This window comes from Capricornis sumatraensis, chromosome 1 (assembly GCF_032405125.1).
Source record: "Capricornis sumatraensis isolate serow.1 chromosome 1, serow.2, whole genome shotgun sequence".
Lineage (NCBI taxonomy): Eukaryota > Metazoa > Chordata > Mammalia > Artiodactyla > Bovidae > Capricornis > Capricornis sumatraensis.
The window spans coordinates 56,350,746-56,362,746 of NC_091069.1; the positions used below are offsets into that span (position 1 = coordinate 56,350,746).

A 12,001-nucleotide genomic window follows, 5' to 3' on the forward strand; every position below is an offset into this window, starting at 1 on the left:
AGCCTCTTACCTCACAGAAGTTTGGTTTTTCCTTGTGTGTTTTTATTTTTTCACTTTATCAACTTTTTTAAAGTTATAGAATTTTTATCTTTTTGAGATAGACTTTCTTAATATAGTACTATAAATTCACCTCTTATATTTTCTTCTTGTATTTTTCCCTTGCTCTTTTTTATTGCAGTATAATTGATTTACAATATTGTATTAATTTCAGGTGTATAGCATAGTGATTGAATATTTTATAGATTATACTTCATTTGAAGTTATTATAAAATATTGGCTATACTCTGTGTGCTGAAAACTATATTCTTTAGCTTCTTTATTTTATACAGAATAGTTTGTACTTCTTCACCCACTACCCCTGTCTTGCCCCTCCCACTTCCCTCTCACCACTGGTAACCACTAGTTTGTTCTCTATATCTGTGAGTTTATTTCTTTTGCTATATTTACTAGTTTGTTTTATTTTTTAGATTCCACATATAAGTAATAACAGATTATTTGTCTTTCTCTGTCTGACTTATTTCACTAAACATAATACCCTCCAGGTCCACCCATATTTTTTCAAATGGCAAAATTTCATTTTTTATGGCTGGATAATATTCCAACATACATTCCATACATACAAAATCTCCTTTATCCATCTATCTGTTGGTCGACTCTTCAGTTGCTTCCATGCCTTGGTTGTTGTAATAATTCTTGATAATGCTGCTATAAATATTAGGCTGCATATATCTTTTCAAATTAGTGTTTTCATTGTCTTCAAATATGTCTTTTCAAATTAGTGTTTTCATTTTCTTCAAATATATATCTAAGAGTGGAATTACTGGATAATATGGTAGTTATATTTTTAGTTTTTTAAGGACCCTCCATACTGTCTTCCATAGTGGCTGCACCAGTTTACATTCCCACCAAAAGTTTACAGGGTTCCCTTTCCTCCATATCCTCACCAACATTTGTTATTTGTGGTCTTTTCACTGATAGCCATTCTGACAGGTGTGAGGTGATATCTTTTTGTGGCTTAGAGTTTCATTCTCTGATAATTAGTGATGTTGAGCATCTTTTCATGAGGCTGTTGGTCATCTGTATGTCTTCTTTGGAAAAATGTCTATTCAGGTTTAATGACCATTTTTTAATTGGGTTTGTTTGTTTTTGATATTGAGTTGTATGAGCTATTTATATATTTTGAATATTAACCCCTCATCATTTGCAAATATTCTCTCATTCAGTAGGTTAGTCTTTCATTTTGTCAGTGGTTTCCTTTGCTGTGAAAAACTTTTAAATTTAAGTAGGTCCCATTTGTTTAATTTTGCTTTTGTTTCTTTTGCATTGGGAGACCAATTCCAAAAAAATGTTGCTACAATTTGTGTCAGAGAGTATTCTGCCTATGTTTTCTTCTCAGAGTTTAATGGTTTCTAGTCTTACATTTACGTCTTTAATCCACTTTTAGTTCAATTTTATATGGTGTGAGAAAAATGTTCTAATTTTATTGTTTTACATGCAACTGCCCAGTTTTCCCTGCACCACTTATTGAAGAGACTATCTGTTCTCCCTTATATATTCTTGCCTCCTTTGTCTTAGGTTAACTGACCATAGTGCATGGGTTTACTTTTGAGCTCTCTATTCTGTTTCACTGATCTATGAGTTTGTTTGGGGGCCAGTACCATACTGTTTTGATTACTATCATTTTTTAGCATAGTTGGAAGTCAAGGAGTGTGATAACTCCAGCTTTTTTCTTCTTTATCAAGATTATTTTTGGCTATTTGGAGTCTTTTATATTTCCATACAAATTTTAAAACTACTTGTTCTATTTCTGTGAAAAATTGCCATTGGTATTCTGAGAGAGATTGCACTGAATCTATAGGGTAGATGATCATTTTGACAATATTGATTCTTCCAGTTCATGAACACGGTGTATCTTTCCATCTGTTTGTGTCTTCTTCAGTTTCTTTCCTCTGTTTCTTATAGTTTTATGAGTATAGGTCTTTTACCTTTGTAGGCAAATTTGTCTCTAGATATTTTACGCTTTCTCATGTGAATGTAAATGAGACTGTTTTCATAATTCTATTTCTGACAGGTTGTTGTTAGTGTATAGAAATGCAACATGTTTCTGTGTGTTAATTTTGTATCCTGCAACCTTACCAAATTCATTAATGAGTTCTAGTAGATTTTTTGTGATGTCTTTAGGATTTTCTATGCATAATATGATGTCATCTGCAAAAAGTGACAGTTTTATTTCTTCCTTTCTAATCTGGATTCCTTTTATTTCTTTTTCAAATCTGATTGCTGTGACAAGGATGTCCAATACTATGTAGAATAAAAGTGACAGAACTGGGCATACTTATCTTGGTCTGATTTTAAAGGGAAAGTTTTCAGCTTTTTGTCACTGGGTATAATGTTAGCTTTGGGTTTGTCATAAGTGTCATTCATTATGCTGAATTATGTTCCTTCTATGCGAAGCTTCTTGAGAGTTTTTATCATGAATGGATTTTTGTATTTTGTTAATTGCTTTTTCTGTGACTGTTGATGATCATGTGATTTTTATGTTCCTTTTGTTAATGTGGTGTATCACATTGATTGAATTGCAAATATTGAACCATTCTTACACCCCTGGAATAAATTCAACTTGATCTTTGGTGTATCATTGTTGAGAATTTTTGCATGTATAGTATCAGAGACATTGACCTGTAATTTTCTCTCTGGCTAGAGCCAGAGTCAGATGTGAGCCATGGCTTGTCCTGTTCTCAGTGGTCAACACTGCCCTATTGGAGCAGGGACAGGTCCCAAGATACTGGAGCAGAAGCCCTGAGGGTTGGGTCTGAGCTGGTTCTCTTCCAAGTGTGTGATCTACCTCTCCCAGCATCGGTACCTTTACTCTAGAGGAGCCGTGATGGAGTAAGAGGGGCCAGACTGGGTACCAAGTGCAGGCTTGGGCAAGCACTGGGGTAGTCCCAGCACCTCAGAGCTCCAGAACACTCCTGACCCACTGCCTTCAAGAGCTCCAGTAATAGCCATCCTCACCCTGCTCAGATTCAGTGCTGGATCCAAGCCTGCTCCTTCCCCCTAACTGTGCACTCTCCTTAGAAGGAGCACCCTTCACCCTAGTGGGGAGCTGTGCTAGAGCAGGCAGTTCTGTGGTAGGTGCTCATTGTGAGCTGGGACACAAAGTCAAGGGTGAGGATTGCGGGAGACAGCCAGAGCCCTAGGCAGTTTCATTCTGTTTCCTCTCTCTTGTTCTTGGAATAAACAACCACTCTTCACAGGTGGGATATAGGTTTCTTACAGCTCTGCTGTTAGTTTCACTGGCTTTCAAATCAGCTAAGAGGCTTGTCTTCCCAGTATCAGCTCCTAGGACGGCAGTGCCTAATGTGGTTCCAACCCCTCACTCTCCAGGGAGGATCTCAAAGCCCATGTAAGCCCCCTCCTCTTCTGTGTCCCCTCCAACAGGCACAGATACCAACCTGATTGCTTCTTTCTCTTCCCTTCCTACCCAACTCTTTGTGAATCTTTCTTTATAATCTTGGTTGTAGAAGAGTCTTTCTGCAAGTCTCCAGTTTGTTTTCGTGAGAGTTGCTTCACATGTCGATGTATTTTTGATGTATTTGTGGAAGGAAGTGAGCTCAACATCCTCCTACTCCATCATCTTTATCTCCCCCATCTTGTACTTTTCTTGTCATTTTATATTAAATTATTTACTGCTTCTCAGATGTTTTTTTGTGTGTAAGAGTTTCACTTCTTTTTTACCCGTACAGCCATTTGGTTTCCCATAGAAAGAGTCCATTTTTTTCCTTTACTCCCTTTTTCACATAGTACTAGTTTTCTATTTCCATTTCCATCTTTTTTTTCTAAATATTTATATACCATTATAATCACACATAAGTGCTTTTTGGGAAAAGTTGAGCTATAAGTATAATTTTTAAAATAAACTGAAAAATCATTGCATGTATGTTTGGCACTATGCCATGTACTGTGTATAATACAAAAATGTAAGAAATATTCTGTATCTCAAAAAGCTCCCAGTATACTTAAGAACATTGGTCCACTGTACAAGGAACAAGCAAAATCATACAAAAATCAGAGAAATGATAGATTCTGGTACAACACATAAGATAATGTAGCACTGTGTGTTTAGAGGAAAAGAAAATGAGAAAAATAAAAACCTTGGTAATGTCTAAAAAATTAATTGTAACATGGGTGGATATCAATGGCCAGTAGTTCCTAATTGATTTTATTTTATTTTTTATTTTATTTTATTATTTTATTTTCCCAGTGGAATCATATCTGACCTTTTTCCTGGCGTCCAAATTCCAGAACATGATTATGGTATATTGCAGTCAACAATTATAGATGTCATGAAGAAAAAGAATCTTCAGCCTGAAGCATGTATGGTTAAAAAAGTGATACAGTTCTATGAAACGATGCTAGTAAGGCATGGTGTAATGTTAGTTGGGCCAACAGGAGGTGGCAAGACCACAGTTTACCAAGTACTAGCAGAAACTTTAGGGAATTTGCAAAAACTTGGTGTAGACAATCCCTTTTACCAACCAGTTAAAACATATGTTCTTAATCCTAAATCAATTACAATGGGTGAATTGTACGGTGAAGTTAATAACGTAACCTTGGAATGGAAAGATGGTTTAATGGCACTAAGTGTCCGAGCGGCTGTGAGTGATACTTCAGAAGACCATAAATGGATCATCAGTGATGGGCCAGTAGACGCTCTTTGGATTGAAAATATGAATACGGTGCTGGATGATAACAAGATGCTTTGCTTGGCTAACAGTGAGAGGATTAAACTCACACCTCAAATCCACATGCTTTTTGAGGTAAATATATATTCCTTACTGTGGAGTGAAATCATTTGTTAGATTGGCATAACATCATTAATTTTTTTTTCTCTTACTGATGTCTCTTTGATTATCTGTAAGGCCTACCATGGTATTTCATTTACACACTAAATATTTATCAAATTTTCTTTTTATAATAGATTTTCCATTCTGACAACCAGAGTCTCTCAAATGTTCCTATCTCTCTATAAATGGGAAATAAAGTAAATTCTGTCTTCGCCACTACTTGTTTCTTTCCCCTTGAAGGTAGTTATATATATTAGTGTCTTTACATGATTTGAAATGCTTTCCAAGTTAAAAATAATTGTTCCGTTTAAGAAGAATAAGTCAGCCCTCTGTGGTATGACTATTTGGTAATGGGATTGGAAAAGGAATGCAGGTCAAATACACTTTACAAAATATTACAGAAGATACCACCCCTGCTGTGTTCATTCATCAGACATTAGTTGAATACCTACTGTGTCCTAGGTACTAGGCTATGCATTGGATATAAGAATAAAAAAGGTAAGAAGGAAAAAGAAGGGAATAACTATGTATACCTTCCCATAAGAATCTGACAGCATCCTTCACTTCGGTTGTTTTCCAACTCTGTGCCACCTCATGGACTGTAGCCTGCCAGGCTCCTCTGTCCATGGGATTCTCCAGGCAAAAATACTGATACTGGAGTGGGTTGCCATCTCCTTCTCCAGTATCCTTCTATACTGTCATATGTATATATATATATATGTCTGTATGTATGTATATTTCTCCTCATGCCTCATTTAACTTTCCTTCTCCATTTTAAATCACTTATAGCTCTCCCACTCTCTTGCATGCAAAACCTAACAGTATGTTACCTTAAACTTTAAATGTGTGATTTATTAGCATTGAACTGGGAGGAACAAGGAAGTATCATGTTGGCCATTCCTTGTTGAACTTTTTAAAATTTTAGGTCCAAGATCTAAAGGTTGCCTCTCCTGCAACAGTCAGTAGATGTGGAATGGTGTTTGTGGATCCTGAAGAACTGAAGTGGATGCCTTATGTTAAAACCTGGATGCAGAGTGTTTCTAAAAAAGTAAGTGCAACTGGACACTCCCCACCCTTTCCCTCTGTCAGGGCTCACCCTTTTCTCGAGGGCCCAGATAGCAACTGATTACGACCTCACTGTGCTTGATGAAGGGAATCCTGGTGTTGTATCTGGCCCTCTCCCTTGAATTCTTGGGATCCTCCAAGGAGATTGTATACTCCCCATAGCTGTCTTCATTATTTGTGACCTCAGCCCACCAGCCCACCTAGTCACTCTGGTTTCTGCCTACCCTACCTTGTTCCTCCCCTACCTCAACTGGGTTCTCTCAAATACAAACAGAAACACTTCCTTTAGTTTCCCCAAACACAGGTAGAACAAGGAAGGGCATTAAAAAAAAAAAAGACTCTGCAGAAGGCTTGAGTTAATGAGGGGAAGCACAACGAAGGAAAAGAACACTTAAATCCAGGCCAGATCTTTGTTTTTAGATTTTAGAAGCCCCTAATGCCGCCGAGGGGCTTCCCTGGCAGCTCAGTGCTAAAGAACCCACCTGCCAATCCAGGATATACAAGAGACTCTGGTTTGATCCCTGAGTCATGAAGATTCCATCTAGAAGGAAATGACAACCCCCTCCAGTACTCTTACCTGGGAAATCCCATGGACAGAGGAGCCTGGCAGGCTACAGTCCATGGGGGAACAAAAGAGTCGGACAGGACTTAGCAATTACACAAGAACAATGCCTCTGAGAGCCAGAAGGAAGAAAAAAACAGTTTAGCTTCCCATTCAGCCTTGTTGTTGCTGTTGTTCAGTCACTAAGTCATGTCCGACTCTTTTCAGCCCCATAAACTGCAACACGCCAGCCTTCCCTGTCCATTATCTCCCAGAGTTTGTTCAAACTCATGTCCATTGAGTCAGTGATGCCATCCAACCATCTCATCCTCTGTCGCCCTCTTCTCTTGCCCTCAATCTTTCCCAGCATCAGGATCTTTTCCAATGAGTCAGCTCTTCACATCAGGTGGCCAAATTATTGGAGCTTCCGCTTCGGCACCAGTCCTTCCAGTGAATATTCAGGGTTGATTTCCTTTAGGATTCACTGGTTTGATCTCACTATCCAAGAGACACTCAAGAGTCTTCCGGCACCACAGTTCGAAAGCATCAATTCTTTGGCACTCAGTTCTTTTTATGGCCCAGTCTCACGTCCATACATGACTACTGGAAAAACCACAGGTTTGACTCAATCTTAGGCCCCTTTTCTATGGACTTTTCACGACCCCATGGACTGCAGCCCACCAGGCTCCTCCATCCATGGGATTTTCCAGGCAAGAGTACTGGAGTGGGGTGCGATCGCCTTCTCCATCTCTTTATGGCCCAATCTCACATCCATATATGACTACTGGAAAAACCATAGCTTTGACTCAATCTTAGGCCCCTTATCTAAGATGCATTCTAACCTGAGAGGTAGGATTCCATCCAAAGTGAAGAAAAACTTTTATGTTATTCAGAACAAGGCAGTTCTTCTATATCCTCTCTATTCTAAAATAGGATTTCTCTTTGCTTTAATAAGGGCTTCCCAGGTGGCTCAGTGGTAAGAATCTGCCTGCCAATGCAGGAGATGCAAAAGACTCCGGTTTGATCCCTGGGTTGGGAAGATCCCCTGGAGAAGGAAATGACAGCCCAGTCCACTTAACTTAATAAGCAATCTTTTAAAATGTTTTTCCCCATCTCATCTCAATTGACATTCTGAGAAAGCCATCTTTCTGCCTCTCCTCCTCCAAAGATGAATCAGAGAACTATTGTTTTCCTCACTCTTAGGCATCAACATTTTAAGAATATTGTGACCTACCCTCAGGGCACCTTACTTTTCCCCCCATAATCAGCTTCTTTAAAAACACCTTTATTGAGGTATAATTGACATTTTTTGTTGGAGTATAGTTGCTTTGCAATGTTGTGTTAGTTTCTGCTGTACAGCAACGTGAATTAGCCACTCATATACATGTATCCCCTCTTACTTGTATTTCCTTCCCATTTAGCTCACTATAGAGCATTGAGTAGAGTTCCATGTGGTATACAGTCTATTCTCATTAGTTATCTATTTTATACATACTGGTGTATATATGTCAATCGCAATCTCCCAATCCATCCCATACCCACTCCCCACCTTGGTATCCATATGTTTGTTCTCTATGTTTGTGTGTCTATTTCTGCTTTGCAAATAAGTTCATCTATACCATTTTAGAGTACCCTATTTTTTTGAAATTTTTACTGGAGTATAGTTGATTCACAATATTGTGATTTACAATATTTGTTTCATATGTACAGCAAATGAACAGAAAACCTTGTTAAAGAAAGTAATTCTCAGAATTAAGACTATCATGTTAACCTTTCTGAATTTACTTTTTAAATAGATTTTATTATTCAGAACAGTTTTAGGTTTATAGAAAAATTTAACAGAAAGTACAGAGAGTTAGCATATGCTTTCTCTCCTCCAAACACAGTCCCCACTTTTATTAGCATTTTTCTTTGGTGTGAGTGGGCTTCCCTGGTGGCTCAGATGGAAAAGAATCTGCCAGCAGACACTGGTTTGATCCCTGAGTCAGGAAGATCCCCTGGAGAAGGGAATGGCTACCTACTCCAGTATTTTTGCCTGGAGGATTCCAGGGACAGAGGAACCTGGTGGACTATAGTCCATAGGGTTGCAAAGAGTCAGACAAGACTGAGTGACTAAGCACATTTATGTGGGTACATTTGTTAAAATTGATGAACCAATATGGATACATTCTTATGAACTAAAGTCCATGGTTTAAATTATGATTCACTCTGTGTTGTGCAGTTATATGAATTTTGATAAATGAATATATCATGTATCATGCAGAATAGTTTCACTGCCCAAGAAATCTGTGCTCCACCTGTTTGTCCATCCACACCCTCTCCCAACCCCTGACATTACTGATTTCCCTGTCTCCATAGTTTAGCCTTTTCCAGAACATCATATAGTTGGAATTATATGGTCTGTAGCTTTTCCAAATTGACTTCTTTTCACTTAGTAATATGTATTTACAGTTCCTCCATGTCTTACTGTGGCTTGATAGCTCATTTTTTAGTACTGAATAATATTCAGTGTTATTGTATGCTGAAGTTTATCACTTACCAAGTTTATCCACTCACCTACTGAAAGACATCTCAAAGTTTTCAAGTTTTGGCAATTACTAATAAAGCTCACATAAACATTCATATATGTTTTTGTGTAGACAAAAGATTTCAGCTCATATGGATAAATACCTAGGACTGTGATTTCTCAATCATATGGTGAAACTGTGAAGAAACTTCCGATCTGTCTTCCAAAGTGGCTGTACCATTATGCATTCCAAAGAACTTTGTTACTCTGCATCCTCACCAGCATGTAGTGGTATAGTGTTTTAGATTTTAGCCATTCTAATATGAAAGTAATGGCAGTCCACTCCAGTATTCTTGCCTGGACAATCCCATGGACAGAAGAGCCTGGTGGGGTACAGTCCTTGGGGTCACAAAGAGTCAGACACAACTGAGCAACTAACACAACTCATATGTATTTGTAGCTCATTTTGCTTTCAGTGAGTAGTTTTCTTTTATAAGATGTTGAGTGTCTTTTCATATGTTTATTTGCCATCTATATATCTTCTTTGATGAGTTGTCCACATCTTTTTCCCACTTATTATTGGGTTGTATGTTTCCTTGTTACTGAGTTTTGGGAGTTCTTTATATATTTTGGATACAGGTTCTTTGTATGTATTTTGCAGGTATTTTCTCCAAGTCTGCCTTTCTTTTCATTTTTTTCAAATAATATCTTTCACAGCACACACATTTTTAATTTTAGTGGTCTAACTTGTCTTGCATGATTTGTGTTTTTGGTGTTACATCTTAAAACTTATGTCCAAGTTGAAAGTCACCTAAATAATATTTTCCTCTGTTACCTTCTATGAGTTGATGGTTATGCATTTTATGTTTAGGTTTATGATCCATTTGGAGTTACTTTTTCTGAAAGCCGTACTATCAATGTCTGGATTCTCTCTCTCTCTCTTTAGCATGCAGATGCCCAATTCAAGCACCGTTGTTGAAAACACCATTGCTTCTCCACTGGATTGCTTTTGTCCCTTTGTGAAAGATCAGGTTGCTGGATTTGTATGAGTCTTCTATGGGCTCTAACACCACTAACCTATTTGTCTAATTATTTTGCCAATATGACACTGTCAATTACTGTAGCTTCACAGTAAGTTTTGTCAGGTAGTGTCAGTTCTACTTTGTTCTCCAATACTGTATTCACTATTCCCCACCTTTTCAGTTCAGTTCAGTTGCTCAGTCATGTCCGACTCTTTGCGACCCCATGAATCGCAGCACACCAGGCCTCCCTGTCCATCATCAGCTCCCAGAGTTCACTCAAACTCATGTCCATCGAGCCTGTGATGCCATCCAGGCATCTCATCCTCTGTCGTCCGCTTCTCCTCGTGCCCCCAATCCCTCCCAGCATCAGTCTTTTCCAATGAGTCATCTCTTCCCATGAGGTGGCCAAAGTACTGGAGTTTCAGCTTTAGCATCAGTCCTTCCAATGAACACCCAGGACTGATCTCCTTTAGAATGGACTGGTTGGATCTCCTTGCAGTCCAAGAGACTCTCAAGAGTCTTCTCCAATACCACAGTTCAAATGCATCAATTCTTCATCACTCAGCTTTCTTCACAGTCCAACTCTCACATCCATACATGACCACTGGAAAAACCATAGCCTTCACTAGATGGACCTTTGTTGGCAAAGTAATGTGTCTGCTTTTCAATATGCTATCTATGTTGGTCATAACTTTCCTTCCAAGGAGTAAGCGTCTTTTAATTTCATGGCTGCAGTCACCATCTGCAATGATTTTGGAGCCCCCCAAAATAAAGTCTGACACTGTTTCCACTGTTTCCCCATCTAGTTCCCATGAAGTGATGGGACCAGATGCCATGATCTTCATTTTCTAAATGTTGAGCTTTAAGCCAACTTTTTCACTCTCCTCTTTCACTTTCATCACGAGGCTTTTTAGTTCCTCTTCACTTTCTGCCATAAGGGTGGTGTCATCTGCATATCTGAGGTGATTGATATTTCTCCCAGCAATCTTGATTCTAGCTTGTGCTTCTTCCAGTCCAGTGTTTCTCATGATGTACTCTGCATAGAAGTTAGATGAGCAGGATGACAATATACAACCTTGACGTACTCCTTTTCCTATTTGAAACCAGTCTGTTGTTCCATGTCCAATTCTAACTCTTGCTTCCTGACCTGCATACAGGTGTCTCAAGAGGCTGGTCAGGTGGTCTGGTATTCCCGTCTCTTTCAGAATTTTCCACAGTTTATTGTAGTCTACACAGTCAAAGGCTTTGGCATAGTTAATAAAGCAGAAGTAGATGTTTTTCTGGAACTCTCTTGCTTTTTCAATAATACAGCAGATGTTGGCAATTTGATCTCTGGTTCCTCTGCCTTTTCTAAAACCAGCTTGAACATCTGGAAGTTCACAGTTCACATATTGCTAAAGCCTGGCTTGGAGAATTTTGAGCATTACTTTACAAGCGTGTGAGATGAGTGAAATTGTGCGGTAGTTTGAGCACTCTTTGACATTGCCTTTATTTGGGATTGGGATGAAAACTGACCTTTTCCAGTCCTGTGGCCACTGCTGAGTTTTCCAAATTTGCTGGCATATGCAGTGCAGCACTTTCACAGATTCATCCTTCAGGATTTGAAATAGCTCAACTGGAATTGCATCACCTCCACTAGCTTTGTTTGTAGTGATGCTTTCTAAGGCCCACTTGACTTCACATTCCAGGATGTCTGGCTCTAGGTGAGTGATCACACCATTGTGATTATCCAGGTCTTGAAGATATTTTTTGTACAGTTCTTCTGTGTATTTTGGCCACCTCTTAATATCTTCTGCTTCTGTTAGGTCCATACCATTTCTGTCCTTTATCAAGCCCATCTTTGCATGAAATGTTCCCTTGGTATCTCTAATTTTGTTGAAGAGGTCTCTAGTCTTTCCCATTCTGTTGTTTTCCTCTATTTCTTTGCACTGATCACTGAGGAAGGCTTTCTTATGTCTCCTTGCTATTCTTTGGAACTCTGCATTCAGATGTTTATATCTTTCCTTTTCTCCTTTGCTTT

General features: G+C 38.6%; 1 protein-coding gene across 1 annotated transcript in view; it reads left to right on the forward strand.

The window, feature by feature from the left end:
• Positions 1–12,001, forward strand: part of DNAH6 (dynein axonemal heavy chain 6) — a 284,532-nt gene that overhangs the window by 118,802 nt on the left and 153,729 nt on the right. The window contains exons 33-34 of the mRNA XM_068975806.1: positions 4,265–4,820; positions 5,773–5,895. Coding sequence (XP_068831907.1) covers positions 4,265–4,820; positions 5,773–5,895 — 679 coding nt within the window. The remainder of the gene's footprint in view (positions 1–4,264; positions 4,821–5,772; positions 5,896–12,001) is intronic.